Raw genomic sequence first — 19,321 nt, 5'->3', positions numbered from 1 at the left:
TTGAGAGCCAGCGGACATCAGTGTGGAGAAGAAGACGCTCAAAGGTCTCATCATTTTCCTGACACAACTGTCGGAACAATCTGTTATTCACGGCGTGGGCTTTTATTTTGTTTATTGCCTTTACTGCACCATTGAGAGACTCGTGGAGAGGTGGACTTTTAGATTTGGCCACAAGGTTGTGGCGGTGCAAGACACAGTGGACTGTGAGGACATGCGGGACCTGCTCCTTCAGCAGAGTGGTGAAGCCACGGTACCTGCCAACCATGGAAGGGGCACCGTCAGTAGCACATGTGAGGATGTTGTTGATCGGGATTGACTTCTCCTGTAGATAAGCATCCAGTGCATTAAAAATGGTCTGGCCCTTGGTGTCTGTGACCAGATATTTGGAAAATAAAAATTCCTAAGCCATCTCCTGACTGTTGGAGGTGCTATAGCGGACATAGGCCATCAACAGAACATTGTTGTCAGAAGTGGTTGTCTCATCCAGCTGAAGGCTGAATGGAGTTTCCCGCAGGATGGCACACAGCTGCTCCTCTGTATCAGCGCCCATTTCATCAATCCTGCGTGCTACGGTGTCATTACTGAGTGGGATGGATTTCAGCACCTGTGTGGGATCACGCTCCATCACAGTAGATATGACCTCTTTGATGGCAAGGAGTACCAACTTCTCTCCGATTGTGAACGGCTGCCCACATTTGGCTATCAGCAAGGAGATGTTATATGACGCTATTAGCCCGCTTTCAGTCTGGGTGGTCTTCCTAGCGAAGAGGCTGATGGTGCTCCTACCCATGTTTCTCTTTGAGGGCCTGGAAGAACGGACGCTCCTTATCTGCCTTATCCGGGTGGATCTTGGTAAGGTGCTCCTTTAAACGTGAGGGTTTCATTCCCTCATTGGAAAATACATGTTCGCAAAGTAAACACATTGGGAGTTGTGCATTGGTAGGAGACGGTATGAAGCCATAGCTAAGATATTCAATAGAGAGAGTACTGTCTTTTTCGCGGCCATTTTGCTGATGTGATATGATTTTTGTTGTTTTATGATGCTAATATTTAGGGGCGGGGGGGGGGGGGCGGGGGGGGGGTAGTGTCACGATATGGCGGCAAACGCTAGAGGGCTTGCTGGTGACATGACAAGGTATCGTGCCGGGAGCGGACCGGAAGTCGTTGTAATTTTGAACAAACAGAGCTCTGTGTGGAGCAGCCTGGCTAGCCAGCTCTTCCATGTCGTAGCAGACATAGAAACTAGAGCCATATGAAATCCGTTTTATTATTTTCCAAATTCCATTTTATTTTCTGCCAAATTCCGTTTTTTCCGTTTTAATATTTCAGAATTCTGTATTTTGCTTTTTACGCTAATTTTACCATCAGAAATAGTGTCTAATAAGTGGGAATGAATAAATGTCCACAATTCAATAAGATATAACAGTCTTTTTTAATGTTTAAGTGCTACAGTTCAATTTTAAAGTGCTTATAAGCTTCAAGTAAAGAAAAAACTAAACAAAACATTCCCTTGGCTTCTGGCTTCTGAGTTAACACATTTTAAGCAAACTTTTCTCTCTGTGCTTCAAGTAAAAAAGATAAATAACTGTAAACAAAACACTCAATACAATAACTGTAAACACAATAACTGTAAACTGTTACGCTTTTCATTATAAATGAAAAAATGCATCAGAAAATATGCAACAACTTACTTAGTAACCTGAATTTAGTTGAAAACTCGAAACTAAAACAATAAAACGTGTTTCTGTTTCCCTGTAGTAGTATGACTAGTACTACTACTCCTTATTAGCTCCTGTCTGTCCATTTAAGTCTTCCATCTATCAGAGACATCTCCATTGAAGTACATGATGGTCAGCCTCTTTGTGTTGAGCTCGGTGAGTGCCTCGCTTGTCTGTAAGGAGAGTCTTGTACTTGCTAAAACTCCTCTCACAGTCAACTGAGCTGACTGGGAAGTAGATGTAGGACATTGCCATTTCTGCAACTTTTGGGAATCTCACACTCATGCCCCTCCAGTAATCAGCAAGAGTGACATCCGCTGCCAAGGGCTCCCTGGAGTGCTGGTAGGCAATCCATTGCTCACTGAGCTCTTGTGATGGGTTTGCCATGGGTATCAGTCTTGTGTAGGCTTCCATCCGCTTCTCCATGACTGGTGCCTGCCTTGGATCGAACACTCTTATCAGCTTGTAGATCTCTCTGGCTGGGTGCGTGTCCCAGTGCTTGGAGAACTTTGTGAAGGCCAAGTGGAAGGCATCATGGAGATCGTCAAGAACCTGCTTCCTCTCTCGAACACCCATCTTTCTCAGCAGCTCATCTGTCTTGGCACCAAACCCGCATGTTTTTGCTGTTCCATTCACTAGGTAAGAGCCCAGGTCCTCCATGATGTTGTATGCAGACACTGCTGTGGTACGATGGGTTCCTTCTAGGATAGTCAGAGCTGTCATCAGTTTGGAGCAGCCTTCTGCGATGAAGGTTAGCTTCACAGTGAGGGCCTGCATCTTTTCCTCTGTTTCTAGCAGGCTGAGGATGTTTGTGACTGCTTGGGCTGATGAATTTTCTTCCAACAAAAATTCTCTGTACAGATGAACATGCTCTGCGTGGTACTGCACTGCCTCAAACCAGCTATTCCATCTGGAGCCCACTGATTCAGGAGGAGCCTTGGTGTGCACAAACTCCTTGTTGATGAGGAAGCTCACCCATCTTCTCTTTCTAGCAGGCTTCCTGCAGAAGACAGATCTCATCGCTGCCACAAGTGATGCAGCATCAGAGAAGTATCTGTAGTGCTGCCAGGTCTCACCCACCAGATTTATGATATGGCAGAGGCACGTTACATGGACACTGTTGGGCATCACTCCTTTTAGAATCTCCCTGTATGCCTTCAGACAGTAGGAGGCATTATCTGTGACCACTGCCCAGACATCATTCAGTTCCAGATTATTGCTGTGGAAGGAGCGTATGATGGCTTGGGCAACTGTTGAGTGGTTGCATCGATCCATGAAAATTACATCCACCAGATAGTACTGGTTTTCAACACCTGCAATGAAAGATAACACAAGCAAAAGATTATTATATTTAAGCCAAATAATATTGTGACAAAATAAAAATGCACAAAATAAAAATACACATTTCAAGTGTAAACAATAGATACAGCTAGCTACTGACATTATCACAATGTCAGTAGCCTAGCTATAGTATCTATTCTATTGTGATGAAATACAGTAATGCATAATTTATGCACCTTTAGTTTATTTTGTTTATAAAGGACAGTGTGCACTGACAATCATTTGCATTAAAAAAATAGACTGGTGCACCAGATTTAGCAAGGAGCTATAATTTCCATCTATAGTCCTAAATGTAGGACTACTGTACATAGCTATTTAATCACAATAGTGTCATTGATTAGCCTCGCCCTCTAGCTGTATCTATTGTGATCACCAGGCAGAGATCATCGTCATCACACTTTGCATGCTGACAATGCACACTGCAGCATGTAAAAAAAATTAGGATATTTAAACGACATGTTAATAGGCTGTTCATTAGCTCACCAATGACGATGTTTAGAACACTGCAGTCCCTGGTATCGGTCGTCTCGTCAACAACCACCGACAACTTCTTCCCATGGATTTTCTCCAAAACAGCTGTTATATGTTGGTCAAACACACGGGGCAGATGGATTTGGCGAAGGGCTGTTTCGTTCTCGGGCAGCGCTCTTCCCTGCTTGCAGTGCTTAACTAGAAATGGTCGCATCTTCTTCAGCTTTGCTAAAGGGATGTCTGACTCGGCGCAAACAGCTACAAAGTCCTGCACAAACTCTCGTCTTGAATCTGCTGACGAGGTACTTGCTGTAATTGTAGTTTGAAGTGCAGGTGTGTTTTGGGAAGCACAGTGTTTTCCCTTGTTTCTGACATGGCGTTTCGAGACTAAATGATCGTCGCACGTATTTTTGCGGGTCCAATCCACGGTATGTTGACAATATTTACAAAATAACTTATCGCCGGAGGCATAAAAATCATTCGGATACTGCTGTGCTCTGAATTGAGGGTTTAGTGTGGAATTTCGTAGCTTTTTAGATGATGATGTTGATACCGAAGCAGCTACACGCTTGGACATTGCTGTGTTGTTGTGAAGCAGTGTGGAAGTGACGTGTGCGTTGTAACACGTGTTAGCGTCCCGGTCATTTTTGCTTTGCACCAAACGTTCCATCGTTCTCCCGAAAACGGAATTTCAGTCCAAATTATGGCAAATTCTGCAATATTCCACGTTTTACAGTTGATTCCATTTTTATTGGTCAATTCCGCGATTCCGTCCGCGATTCCGTGAACGCGGATTTCATATGGCTCTAATAGAAACGGGTATTATTTTCATAAACTGACCACTTAGTTCGAATCTGTTAGTGGAATTTGTCATATCAAAACATATTAAAATGTAACAAAGGGACACAGATTATTAACAGTCGCGATCCCAAAATTACAACGACTTCCGGTCCGCTCCCGGCTGCTTTTTGTAGGGTACGTTCGTAAATTGCGCTCAGAGCGCTCCGAGCGTCCCCGTTCCACAGTCCAGAGCGCTGCGCTCTGAACGCTCACAGCTGGGTGCTCTGGCGGAACAGACGGGTTGTCCGAGCGGACTGACCGTTCGTGCATTTACGAACGTACCCGTAATAATACTGCTGACAGCCGACCAATCGCAAGCAGAGTTGTGGTTTCCTATAGCAACAAAAGATGCTGACAGCTGCTTTTTGTACAGGAAAAGACGCTGTGGCCAGCGTTTTTCATGACAAAAAGACATTATGCGTGAACGCCCCCCAAGAACACCTCAACGCCCCCCTTTCAAAAATATTGCTTCCAGCGCCCCCCGATGTTCTCTGAACGCCCCCTGGGGGGCGGTACCGCCCCCGTTGAGAACCCGTGGGCTAGAGCTTGTACTGGCATATGATTTGATTGGCTGACGCTTCCGTCGAAGCTTGAAAAGTTTAACTTTCGAAGTGAACAACGGAGGCAAAGCGACGTGACGGAACCACAATGCAGTTCGGCAAAGCCTGACGTCACCCCATTCCTGGGGGGTTGATAACAGAATTACCTTACATAAAAAAGAAAAGCAATCAGATTACTGTTACATTTAAAAAAAGAAGAAGAGATAACTAGCAGGATTACAGTGTTACAATACATTTTTAAATAAAGATAGATATATTATAGGGAGAATACTGAATGAAATTTCTGTATGGTTAATATTTAGGCTAATTTCTTCTTCTTTAATTTAAATATATGCATTTTTATTAACATTATTAAACAAAAATACAGTGTGCTTTTGATTAATGTATTAAGCTTAAGCAGCATTTATAAACTTTTACTGTTAGTTCCTTTTTTTATGAAATATCTTGGTTTACAGTTTACCTATACTTAAGTAAAAAACATCTTATTTGTATTTATTTTATATTCTTTTTATCTGCATTGCATTTGATATTGAGGTAATCCAAAAGTGATTAAAAAAGTAACCAGGTTACACTACTTTTATATTGTGATACTCAGATTAGGTCACTGATTTGATTTTGACATGTAACTAGAGGTAGGGAATGAGTCCTTACCCCAAGTGAAGGAGTTCAAGTATCTCGGGGTCTTGTTCTCGAGTGAGGGAACAATGGAGCGTGAGATGGGTCGGAGAATCGGAGCAGCGGGAGCGGTACTGCAGTCGCTTTACCGCACCGTTGTGACGAAAAGGTAGCTGAGCCAGAAGGCAAAGCTCTCTGTCTACCGCGCCATTTTCGTTCCTACCCTCACCTATGGTCATGAAGGATGGGTCATGACCGAAAGAACGAGATCGCGGGTAAAGCGGCCGAGATGGGTTTTCTCCGCAGGGTGGCTGGTGTCTCCCTTAGGGATAAGGTGAGAAGTTCGGTCATCCGGGAGGAACTCGGAGTTGAACCGCTCCTCCTTCGCGTCGAAAGGAGCCAGTTGAGGTGGTTCGGGCACCTAGTTAGGATGCCACCTGGGAGCCTCCCTAGGGAGGTGTTCCAGGCACGTCCAGCTGGGAAGAGACCGAGGGGTAGACCTAGGACCAGGTGGAGGGATTATATCTCTTCGCTGGCCTGGGAGCGCCTTGGGATCCCCCAGTCAGAGCTGGTTGATGTGGCCAGGGAAAAGAAAGTTTGGGGCTCTCTGATGGAACTGCTACCTCCGCGACCCAACCACGGATAAGCGGGAGAAGATGGATGTAACTAGAGATCGTAATGGATTACATTTTTGAAGTAACCCTCCCAACCCTGGTTATGGTATAAGGGTGCTTTGAGTGACAGGTGTGTCTCAGGTCGCCAGTGTCACTACCCGATCTGCAGCTCTGCCCGATTTGCAGTGCGCATGTGCGAGATGGTCCGCCATATTGGACAACTCTGGACGGCAACCCAAGTAGGACAACATTGGCACAGTGGCTTTTGGCAAAGCTCAAAAATAAAACTCGAGAGAGATGAGTTATTGTTATTACAACGTGACTTCAGTATTATTTAACAACTCTTTTTATTGGGTTCTTTTATTTGGGGTTAAGTACATTTTCAGAATAAGTGAGAAATGGATTTAACTTTTGTTAGACAGCTATCATACTGAATACATATTTACTGTGAATGTGTGCAAAAATGTATGGCATATAGCTGTCTAACAGAAGTTAAATTCATTTGTCACTTATTCTGACAATTTACTTGACCCCAAATAAAAGAACCCCATAAAAAGAGTTGTTAAATAATAGTGAAGTCACGTTGTAATAACAATAACTCATCTCTCTCGAGTTTTCTTTTTGAACTTTGCCAAAAGCCACTGTGTCAATGTTGTTCTACTTGGGTTGCCGTCCGGAGTTGTGCAATATGGTGGACCATCTCGCACATGCGCACTGCAGATCGGGCAGAGCTGCAGATCAGGTAGTGACAGCCATGGTGACAGCCAGCGCTCTCTATATGGCGCTGGTGACAGCCAGGAACCAGCTATCTGCTTTGCTGCATCACAAAGCCCCGCCCCCTGCTCCACCATACCTCCCCCTTTGTGTCAGCTCAGCTCTGCATCATGCCGCTGGCTGGAGCCGCTCATATTTAGCTTTTGTCTTGTACAGTCCATGGTACTCATGTTCTGTGTGTTGTAGTTTTGCTTTCACATAATATAGCTTTAGCTTGACGCCCTATATTTAATCTTTTGTATTGCTTATTCTTAATTTGACAATGCCTATGTTCACTGTTAAATAACGTAACAAAATACACATGTTTTGCTTATTAAAACTAAACTTTTGACACATAGATCCCATAGATCCATCAGTACATACAGTATCTGTTGTTAATGCTCTTTCCATGCTCAGACAGATTTCCTCCATGTTCTATTATCTTTTTAAAGTCAACAGAGTTCACAATACATAGGTCATAATACCGTTATTGTTTAATGAGTTGATGTGTTTCTTAAAAGCTTTCTTACTAACGCAGGTGTTTGCTGGTGCTGTTGGTTTCTATAGAAGGAACATGTTTATTTGTTGGCCTGCTAGAGTGACACATTGACTGGCACTTTCTTATCAGTTAATGTGGCAGCACCAGCCAGCCATATGAGAAAGGTGTGATATTTAACAGAGGAAGCTGGTGACACAGGTTATCCAATTCAATAAAAAATCCAAAGCTCTGAGACGGCTTTAGCTCCAGGCTGGAAGTGACGCCGTCAGACAGAGGGAGAGACGGACAGGAAGATAAAGATAGAGGAAACAGAAACAGAGGTTTACAAAGAGCTGACAGAGACATCAGCGTGTCCATTTACTACTCATCAATCACCAGCTACAGCTTTAATGCAACGTGTTGTGGTTGTGATTTCAATTCTTATTTGTTTTTACTGAACACACATACTTAAAGTCAGTTTTATATTTCCGTTATGAAAATGGGCTCTCTACACAGAAATAGCATTTCACACTGAAGTCCTTGATTCAAACTAAAATTGTATTTTGGGGTCATGATGCTTAGTACAAATGGTACAATACTAATATAAATAATACATGTGTTACTGTGTTTTTACAGAAGGGCGAGAGTGTGAGCGAGAGGTATTTACCCATGATGCAGTAGCTTTAGCATGTTCCTTCTTTAAGAACACAGGCCCAACCTTATTGATGAGTTTACAGAGATGGAAAAATTGATTTTCCTTATCTCTGGTCCCCCTTCTTCGATTTTGATATGTGACATCTCTTTCTGACCGTTAGAGCCAATAGAATCGAAGGGAAATCGTCCCGCACACACTCATGTTAAAAAAAAAGGTGCCGTCTTCGCGCATTCAATCTTGCTACAGAGCGTAGGAATGGTCTGCTCTACTATTTGAAAACGGAATTGCAGTTTTATTGCTTATAGATTATCAGAACATTTCAAAGGGGACACAGCCACATTGGATATTAACCTATGGATTAACTACAGCATCGTTGTTATCGTTTTAATGACATTGAAGACCAGTTTTGACCAGACAAAACCAAGGTAAACCATGTTAGCGTTGTAGGCTACCTAGCGCCACATGTTTTGATGTACGTTTTTATTGATAACGTCGCAAGTTTGTTTCTTTCACTGTTGAGGTGGGCACCGTTAGATTCTGTGTCTTTGCGGTCATAAACGATGTGTTGGATGTGTATGGGCTCAGAACAGTCTCATAATACACACATGCACACAGAAGGATTCAAACTTGTATTTCATGATCCGCAAAAGGATTCACACTTGTGTTTTTCAATGCACACACAAATGTGTTCCGTTTCATATACATGTAAATAAAATCCAAATACAGAAAAAAGTTTTACATGTGTATTTTTGATCCACACATATTTGTTTTCTGTTTAAATCCTCTGAACCTGCAAACACAAACCGCTTTCTGTGCACGGATCGCTGTGCATTCGTGTGTGGGTTTTTTGAGACTCCCCTGACGGTCAGCCGATTCGTACTTGTCATTTCTCTCATCTATAGCCAATCAGATGTCTCCTCCAGTCTAAGCCAATCACATGAGCGCGCCCCCACGAGGGGTAGATTTCTTGCGTTCATGACACTTCATATATGCATTTTGCGCTGTCCGGTCAGCTCGCTAAACAGAGGGCGGAGCTTCAGGTGATCATGCAGAGCTGCATGTCTCCGTCAGACTCAGCAGCTGATCTGATCTCTCTCTCTCTCGCGTCCGGTTATACTTCACTCGCGTTTATGTCCATATCGATGAGATCCAGCTCTCCTGATCGGCCTTCATAGAGAGCACCTATCAAACTATTTAGAGTGAATATCGGCCGATAATGACCGGCGGGGCTCCCCCTCGTTGACAGTTCACTGTCCAGCACTGGCTTCGTAGTGCACTGATCGATTAGGCTAAGCTAACCTGTAGCTGCTCCCTTCACACTCACAACAACTTCATACGGACATAAATAAAGCAGCTGTATTCACCATACAGGAAAACATACATTTAAAACGGTTTTGCCTGCCGTTTTTGTGTACACACAAGCATTCATCAATGCTTCGGAAAGTGACGCTGTACCTTAATAATATAAAGGTTTGTATTTGCGTGCATTTTCTGTTCGGAAAGTGGCAATGTACTGAGACCATGGACCTGTCAGCTCCGGACTGCGCAAATGCGTACATGAAGCGCTACGTCATGAACGCAAGGAATCTACCCTCGTGGGGGCGCGCTCATGTGATTGGCTTAGAATTGAGGAGACATCTGATGGGCTATAGATGAGAGAAATTACAAGTACGAATCGGCTGACCGTCAGGGGAGTCTCAAAAGACTGTATTTGCAGGTTCAGAGGTTTTAAACGGAAAACAAATATGTGTGGATCAAAAATACACATGTAAAGCTTTTTTCTGTATTTTGATTTTATTTACATGTATATGAAACGGAACACATTTGTGTATGCATTGAAAAACACAAGTGTGGATCCGGAAATACAAGTGTGACTCCTTCTGTGTGCATGTGTGTATTATGAGACTGTTCTGAGCCCATAGTAATAAGGGAGCTAGGAGTGATTTATAGGTGCAGTAATAAGTTAGCATTTTTCGCTCGGTGCTAATACAGAGGCTCACTGTTAGCATTGTGTGTTTTTTTGAAAAAAAAAGAAGGAAAAAGATCAGTTAAATTATTTTTTTCCCGTTATATGGATACCAAAATATTCATAGTTTATTAAATATTAAGGTTCCTTAGACGTTGTTTCCTGCAAATGACGCGATTTCGGCCCCGGAACCGGGTCCGTGGGGCTTAAGAGGCTAACTGATATATATATATATTTAAACCCATAAAGCTAGCGCTGAGCCTATGAATTAGCCACGAGCAAAAAATGCTAACGGAGTGTTGCACAGAAACTCACTCATAACACCCTTATTACTTATTGTAGCTGCACGTCCAACCCATCGATCTGATCGTGAGATGACACAGAATCGATGGGTACATACACCATCACACCATGATAAGAACTTGCGAAGCTATTAACAAGAACAGACATCAAAACCGCAAAAAACGGCAACATGACTCATTTGGTCGTTGTCTGGTCAAAAGTAGTCTTGGTCTCAGGTTTTATTTATAGCCTATAGCACATTTTTAAAACGGTTTTTGGTCGAGCGAAGGTGCTGTACATATAATAATTACCTTACAGTACAACCCAGTCTCATGGCATTTCGTGTTATAGTCACAACATTTAATCTATTGATTTGCGATCACCAACACGATTTCCCCCTTTTTTTTCGTGTCACACAGAACGATTTTAAAAGCAATGTATTTCTATTGGTAGTATGTTTCGTGCCTGCAGCACGTGTTTTTGTCCGTTCGGGTCTTGGAAGACCGGAAGCTGTGGGGTTCATAAAAACATGTTTTTACTCAATATCAAGCCACGATTATTGTTTTTATTTTAAATCGTATAATCTCTGACTTTTTTTGTCGTTTGTGAGGAAAAGAAATGGGGCTCAGAGCCTCAGAATACTGTAATCTGTATTTTTTAAAATCTTTTTTTCCTTTTAATTTGTTATTCTTTTCTAAATAACACACTTTTATTTACTCACCAATATCACACAATTATCCTTGTTTTTATTTATTTGTTTAATTCCATAATCTCTGGCTTTTTTGGCGTCCGTCAGGAACTGAATTTCAAAATAAAAATAACCGGAAAGAGACGTAGGCCGATAAGGGACATTTCGAGCATCATTGCGATTGTCAACATTTCTGAGTTTAGGATGGCCGAAGACACTACACTACCCATAATCCCCAGCTATCGTTTAGGACTACTGTCCCCGTGATTAATCTTCAAGTTCTGGGATTGGATGTTGGAGTGGAAGTGCGCCAAGGTTACGCCGAGCGTCAAACAGCTCTTTGAAATGGAAAGAAACCATGCCAGACTATCCAAAACTGGAATCGAACACCCCCCCAGAACTACACATGCTGGCTATTGTGTTTCGCAAAATGTTCTATGGGACGTCTCTACTGAGCTTTTTCGTTTTTCCCACAATTAGAAGTTGCCAGTATTAAACACATTGGTGTTATCAAATGTAAAACATATAATTAATAAATGGGTGAAAATCGCTTGTGTCCATAATGCGCAGCATTAATATATACCCACGTGACAGCTCATTGTTACTTTGTAATTCTACTCCACTACAATTCAGAGGTTAACCTGGTATTTTTACTCCACTACATTTATTTGAGTTACTTTGCAGATTCTGATTAATGATGTGAAATATAAACAACCCTTAAATCAGACTTTAGATACACCTGAGTAAAATTCAGGGAAGGTGATTGTCAAGTGCCAACAATCAGGAGAGATATTTGAAAGTTGGTGCTTGAGAAGACTAAACATTTATCTGCAATTGACATGAATGGAAACTAAATGGAATTTCTCGTTATTCTCTACTAATAGTTAATTAAAGACTGTATAATGGCTATTTTGCACATCCCTTTCAAGATTTCCTAAGGTTTATTGACATAACACATACACAACTACGGTGTAGTTATGCAATGAATGAAAAACTTGGGTCGCAGCTGAGGTTCCTCAACAGTGCTTTACAAGACATCTATCAATATGTGTGTATACCTCCACTATTAAACTGTCATATTCTGCACATTTCTTATGCTATCTACATACATAAGAGTATAATTCATATGTATAATATCAGTTAAAATAAGTGCTTCAACATAGTTAACATTGCAGGAAAGCAATATATTAGATGTTAAGTACTTTGTTAGGCTCAGGCCTGGAATTTCGTCATTTTAGGGGCAAGGCCACTTGGCCTTTTGAGTTGTCAATTTTTTAAGGGCACAAAGGCCAAAAGCCAGGGCACCAAGGCCATAAATTAAAACAATGATTTAACATACGATATGAAGTGACTACAATTGTATATGCATTTACAATACTTTTATATATATTTATTAAGCATTCAATGGACACCAAATTGCAATTAAACAAATTCTTTATTAAAACTACAAAGGATTCTTATAGCACAGACATGTTTGGCTCACTGTGAGACTGTGGTAGTGGGCCTACGTCAAGGTGCGTCCTTATTCTGAGTCACTTGAAGATGGAGATGATGACGAGTCAGGGAGATTTGGACTTTTGGGGTTCCTTTGACCATAGGGATGAATATTGGGTCTCCTTTTGTTGATGCCAGCTGCCCACCATCTTGCCACAGCTTCATCACTTTGATATTCAGCAGGAGCACAACCCTGGGATTTGATGAGGAGTAGATCTTCAATTGTTGAAGTGTGCAGGCTTAAACGCCAATCGCCCTGCATTCTCTTCATTACTGAGAACTGCCGTTCAACTTGAGAGGTAGAGACAGGAAAAACTAGGACTATTTGTATTAGGTGCAGCAGATTGGGGTACATTCTTCCCTTCTCCAACAAGAATCTGGACCATAATGGGAGGAAAGTTTCCCTACTATGGTGACGCACAATGTCGTATGTAGACAGTTCAGGCATGCCACAAGACATGTGAATGGGTATTTTGATCGCGTTTTGAAAATTGGGCGATATAAACGAGCAGCAAACTTTGAACTTCCGTCTGCGATCGCCGGTGGTCAAATAAGTCTGCACAGAGGTCTTTGACAGCTAACAACACAGCGCTAACTGCCTAGCACTAGATAATAATAAAAAAAGAACACAACTGCAACATAACTCAGGGTTGTTACACCTTTTCCAAAGTCAAATTCAAGCACTTTTCAAGCATTTTCAAGGTGCATTTTCAAGCTTTTCAAGCAGCGTACAGCTGTTGTAAATTACATATTTATATGCACATATTTATACTCAAATGATTATTTCCCTACCTCACATTAAATCCGATGTTCTTTATGCTATAAACAACCAAATGTGTGTTTCGTAATAGCATTCTACATAAGGATGACACATTAAAGATAAGAAAACAAAGTTTAATATTGTAAAATGAGTGACCCATATCATATATAGTAGACTGGGCATCCCATATAACCTGGCTGAGCCAATATAAAACAATCAGCCAACTAACTTTTCAATAAATTCTTTATTAACATTTTTAACATTTTTGAGGTCCTTTTAGGGTGGCAGTAAACATACGGCTCTCCAAGGTTAGGACAAAACCATTGAAACACAAAGCTGATATAAAAAAGCGTGTGCAGAGATCTTCTTTCTGTGTAAGGGTTTTGGAGGTTTCCAGGGAATTTTTTGCAGAATATGAAACTTTTATTGCCAAAATCTCCCGATAAATACATGTTTGAAGCTTGTAAAGGGAAGATGACAGCTCTCCCTCGCACTAATGCTTTTACGTAGCGATGCTCCCCCCTCCCTCCCGCTGACATTATGAATGTATGGCGTATAGCAGGGGTCGGCAACCTTTTTGATATGAAGTGCCATTTTAAAAATGTTATCAGCGTGCCAACGATCGATAATTATCAACGGGGGGGTTGAGGAGCTGGAGGCCGCGGGAGCCTCGCTGCGGGGAAGCAGTGTGTGGACCTGTCAGCGCAACTTACATGATGCCGAATTTAACAAACACATTTAAATAATTGGTTTAAACGGCATAATAATAAGGACGATCGTCCGTTCTGTGATTCTCCAGAACACACAAGTTATGATATTAGGGTCATGCAGAGTGAGATGAGATCGCTGTCCCTTTAAGAGAGAGAGAGAGGGGTGCGGCTTGTGCATGTGTGTTTGTGAATGGTAGAGCGACAGTGAGGGAACGTGTATATGTTTCTGGAAGTGAAACGGGAAAGCAGAAAAACAGAGGTCTGTGATGTATTTTGTGAAACAGAATGTAGCGAGAGACATTTCTGCAGCACGTTATATCAGTCACCAATGTGGTTAGCTAGCTATATTCACGGAGAGAAATCACACACAACCATCATCTCTTTGGTCGGAGTTCACAAGACCGTTTATTGTGCCCATGCTCGCAACAGCATCCCAGTGTGCCCAGTGTGCACGCAGGCAACACATGTTCCAAATGTAACTAATGTGATTGGCTTAACATGGCTTTGTCATATAACTAAATATGCTCAACACTCCCACTCAAAGACATGTGTATAGCTCTCTATAATGGTAAATAAAACCAAAAATACAAAACTCCAAAAAAAAATAAAACATTTGGCATACTGGCAGTGTTCTTAAGACTTCAAAACATTTACATCTGCCAGTTCACATTACTCTCCAAACAAATATCCCTTGAAACTCTCAAACTTAGCCTTTGTCACTGGCTTGGTAAAGACATCCGCTACCATGTTTGCAGTAGGACAGTATTCTATACATATTTTCCCTTCTGTGTGTGCAGACCGTACAAAGTGATACTTTATGTCAATATGTTTGCTTCTCTGTCTGCATACTGGGTTCTTAGATAAAGCTATCGCCCCCTGGTTGTCCTCATATATCTTGACTGGTACATGCTGGTTACAACTATCTATTCCTCTTAGTAGTTGTACAAGGTACATACTCTCTTGAGTAGTGGCTGCTAGTGCCATATACTCAGCTTCGCAGGTGGATAATGCCACCGTTGGCTGTTTCCTGCTCTTCCACGATATAACTGGACCATTCTCAGTTAAGCTGAAACAGTATCCAGTTGTGCTCCTCCTATCATCCCTATCGGCTGCCCAATCAGCATCACTGTACCCCTCCAGCTTTAGAACGCTTTCCTCACATTTCTGGTAGTGTAGCTCTTGATCTATAGTACCCTTTAAGTACCTCAGTAGGTGTTTGGCTGTAGCCCAATGCTGCTGCTTTGGTTCTGCTAGGTATTGAGATAGTTTACTAACCACCCAGCTCAGGTCAGGTCTAGTACATGTCATAATGTATATCAAGCTACCTACTATCTCTCGGTATCCTGTTGAATCAATCACTTCACCCTCACTGTCAAAGTTTAACTTTTGCTCACATGGGGTGGATCTCGGTTTGCATTCAGACATTCCAAATTTTGCTAACATCTTCTCTATATGTCTCTTTTGAGTCATTTTGATCTCTCCATCACTCTGTCTGAAATCGATACCCAGGAAGTGTTTAAGTGGACCCATATCCTTCATCTTAAAACTTTTGTTCAACATTTCTTTGACATCAGTGAGTAAGGTGTTGTCACTCGCTGCTATGATTAAGTCATCCACCCATACTAACAGAATCACTTTCTCATTCTCAGTATTTCTGCTGTAGACACAATGATCAGCATCATTTTGCACAAAACCGTTCTCTGTAAGGTGATCATGCAGTAACATGTTCCAGTTACGTCCGGACTGTTTTAAACCATACAATGACTTGTTTAGTTTACACACTAAGTGTTCCCCTGTTTTTGATTTGATTTCAAAACCTTCCGGCTGCTCCATATATACCTCACAGTCGATTGGAGCATGGAGGTAAGCAGTCTTCACATCCATTTGGTGTAAAGTAAGATCCTCCTGTACAGCCACCTGCATTAATGCTCGTACAGAGGTCATGTTGGCTGTTGGTGAAAAGGTCTCTTTATAATCAATCCCTTCAACTTGACTATACCCCTTTGCAACATATCTGGCTTTACAAATCTCAGATCCATCTGGGCTCTCTTTCACTGCATATACCCAGCGACCTCCCACTGCTTGTTTGCCTCTTGGCAGTGGAGTCAGAGTGAAAGTTTCATTCTCGGTCAAAGAATTAATCTCCTCTTTCATCGCATCAGCCCACATTTTTGACTTCTTAGAGTCCATTGCCTCTTTAAGTGTATTAGGTACACCATAAGCTACTCTGTAGAAATAATCTACATTCTCACTTTCGTCACCATCACACTCAGCTTTACACTGGTACTCCTTAAAGTATTCTGGAGCCTTTCTCTGTCTCGTAGGGTATCTCCTTTCTCCCTCTTCTCTCTCAGTACTATCTATCTGGGTAGGACCTGCCTCAGCAGTCTCTTCACCACTGGACTCTTTACGCTCCTTAGGCTGTCCCTGTACCTGGTTGACTCTCTTTGGTGGTGTATCTGCATAACTCTCAAAGTCTTCCCCCATGTCACAATCTGTCTGAGTCTGTCTATCTGCGCTACCTTTGGTGATGAATTTCACCAGCCTATGTTTTAGGACTTTTCCTGTCTCAGGATAATACACATTGTATGCTGGACTGTATTTGTCATAGCCTACAAGGATCCCCTTTTCACATCTAGAATCCAGCTTCTTTTTATCCTGCTTATATACATAGCATTCAGAGCCAAATATCCTCATGTTAGATAGGTTAGGTGTTTTTCCTGTGAAAACACAGTAAGGTGTCTGCTCTAGCCGCTTACTGTAGCACCTGTTGCGGATTTGAGCTGCTGTCTGTACAGCATATGTCCATAATTGCTTTGGGAGGTTACTCTCCAATAGCATGCATCGTGACATCTCAAATAAGGTTCTCCAACCTCTTTCGGCAGTTCCATTCTGATGAGGTGAGTAGGGTGCACTCTTCTCATGCCTTATCCCGTTACTCCTAAGTAGAGACTGGAACTCTTGTCCCGTAAACTCTGTGCCGTTATCAGACCTTATGCACTTTATCTTTCCATATGGCGCTACATCTGCTATGAATTTTTCAGTAGCTTTTGTCGCGTCACTCTTTGCTTTGATAAAGTATGGAAAAATCATCCCACTGTAATCATCAGTAAATGCTATTGCATATCTGTACCCATCTTTATCTGCTGGTTCTATACGACCGCATAGGTCTGTGTGAACTAGCTCTAACACAGTTGTAGCTTTAGCATCTGCATGCCTGTTTCTGCTTTGTGTAAATTTGCCCTGTGTGCATATTTCACAGTTTTGATTGGACATGTCATGTTTCCCTTTTATAGACATCCCTTCAACCACCTTCTCTAATTTTGCAACATCATCAAAATTGCAATGACCAAGTATCCTATGCCACGTTTGAATGTCATGACACCCATACATTTCATCAACATTTTCATCCTCTACTGTGCTAAGGTAATACAGCCTACCATACACGTCCATTTTGAACTTGGTACCATTCTTGTTGACCAGCCAGTCATTACCGTCCTTGAAGTGGACCTCAGCTCCGTTGGCTGTCGCTGCTTTGACTGAAAAGATGTTTTGTGGAAAAGATGGGATGTAGAGCGCTTGCTTGAGCCTCGTTTTCACCTGTCGTCCTTCGCTGTCCAGCAAACAGACTTCAGCGTCTCCCCTCATCTTCGCCATCCCGCTCACCTTGGATCCGTCGGCCAGCTCGATCATGTGGTCCTCGGGTCTGAAGCTCTTGTCAACTGTTTTGAACTTTGTGGCGTCGTTGATCATGTGTGCTGTGGCGCCGCAGTCGACCATTAGACCTTTTTTGTTCCCTCTCTGTGTAGGGCAGTCACTCATCCTGAAGAAACTGAAAGATGTTGGCTCTGCCCCCGTCTCTTCATCAGCTTTCTTCACATGGTCACGGCCTCGTCCTCGACTGCGCCCCATTCCTCGCTGTGGTGTGTCCCATTTTCGTTCCTCTCTTCTCACGTGGTACCCGTCAGGACATATTCTGGCCATGTGTCCCTTTTTACCGCACGTGTAACACTCAACATCAGCCAGGTCCATTTTCTTTCCTCTTCCTCGTCCTCGTGACCTCGTTGCCCCGCTAGATTTCATCACGTTGTCTTCTTCAACATTCACGTCACTCTTCCCATATTTTTCTGTACTCTCATAACTTCGCAGTTTCGTTTTAAACTCGCCAAACGTTACAGTGTCATTCGTCTGGGTGATGTGCACGACGAATGGCTTGTATGAATCAGGTAGCCCCTTAACTACCATAGCTGTCTGAAGTCCATCACTAATGTGCTCTTCTGCTCTTCTCAATGACGTGAATATAGTTTCTGCTCGAATTATATAGTCAGTGACCGTTTCATTGCTAGCCTTATGGAGCGAGGAAAGTTCACAGTACAAACTCACCACGCGGGGTTTGTCTTTTCCTGCATAGTGCTCGCGAAGAATATTCAGTGCTTTTCTGATCTGATCTGCTTGAGCAACGTGTTTCAGCTAACGAGGACAACATAACTGATCTCACGACCCGCATTGAACGAATGGAGTCGGTCAATACTACACTTAAAAACAAAGTTGAGGATCTAGAAAGCCGCAGCCGACGTAACAACCTTCGCTTTGTTGGAGTACCTGAGTCTGCAGAATCAGGAGACATGGTCCGCTTTATGACCCAGCTGATCCACCAAGTCCTGGGGCAGGAGAACTTCCCATCGCCGCTGAAGATTGAGAGGGCTCACCGGACTCCCACCACTCTCCCGAGGCGGCCAGATCCCCGCGATAAACCAAGGAGCATCCTGATTAAACTTCTGGATTTTCAGGACAAGAAGACGATCCTCCGTGTCGCCAGGGAGAAAGGGACACTTAAATTCCATGACTCGATCATTTCCATCTACCCTGATTTCAGTGTCGAGGTGATGAACAAGCGCCGTCTCTTTGACCCAGTCAAACGCAACCTCCGTGGCCGGATGAAATACTTCATGAAGTATCCTGCTACACTGTGTGTCACCGTGGATGGCAAAATGCAGAGTTTCACCTGTCATAAGCGCGCTGAAGCGGCTTTCATGTCCGAACCGAACTCACCAGCTGCTGGTATGTCATATTAGTCCATGCTTGTCTTTGTTTACTTCCTTGTTTCTATCTGACGTCAGAATAATGTGGTCTTGCCGTTGGCTAAACTGCCTCATGTGACTTGTGCTGTCAGTAGTGGCAGGTGATACTCCTCTCTAAGCTACACATTTATTTAACTGAATGCAGACTCGAGTTTCGAGTTTCTCCTAAGTTTGTTTGTTTATTTACTTTATCTGTTTTTATTGTATTTCTTTTGTAAACTTTATCTCTGGCTAGTTTGTTCACTCATGGGACTGCCTGGGGATCAGCCCCTGGGCCTGATGGGCCTCTTGTGGG

At 42.6% G+C, this 19,321-nt stretch overlaps 2 protein-coding genes across 7 annotated transcripts in view; one reads left to right on the top strand and one right to left on the bottom strand.

Annotated features, from left to right (window-relative positions):
- Nucleotides 1-19,321, top strand: part of LOC307039968 (calcium-dependent secretion activator 1) — a 202,621-nt gene that overhangs the window by 21,518 nt on the left and 161,782 nt on the right. The window lies entirely within an intron of this gene.
- On the bottom strand, nucleotides 1,245-18,190 carry LOC307038822 (uncharacterized protein; the record flags this gene model as incomplete). Its single annotated transcript, XM_079680499.1, has 4 exons — nucleotides 1,245-3,031; nucleotides 3,543-3,839; nucleotides 16,198-16,467; nucleotides 17,386-18,190. The coding sequence occupies 4 exons, from the start codon at nucleotides 18,188-18,190 to the stop codon at nucleotides 1,821-1,823; spliced, it is 2,583 nt and encodes an 860-aa protein (XP_079536625.1). The 3' UTR covers nucleotides 1,245-1,820.

Source organism: Notothenia rossii (genome assembly GCF_949606895.1).
Source record: "Notothenia rossii genome assembly, chromosome: 5".
NCBI classification, from domain to species: Eukaryota; Metazoa; Chordata; class Actinopteri; order Perciformes; family Nototheniidae; genus Notothenia; species Notothenia rossii.
Note: the sequence above shows the minus strand (reverse complement) of the source record. Positions and strands in the feature narration are given on the sequence as shown.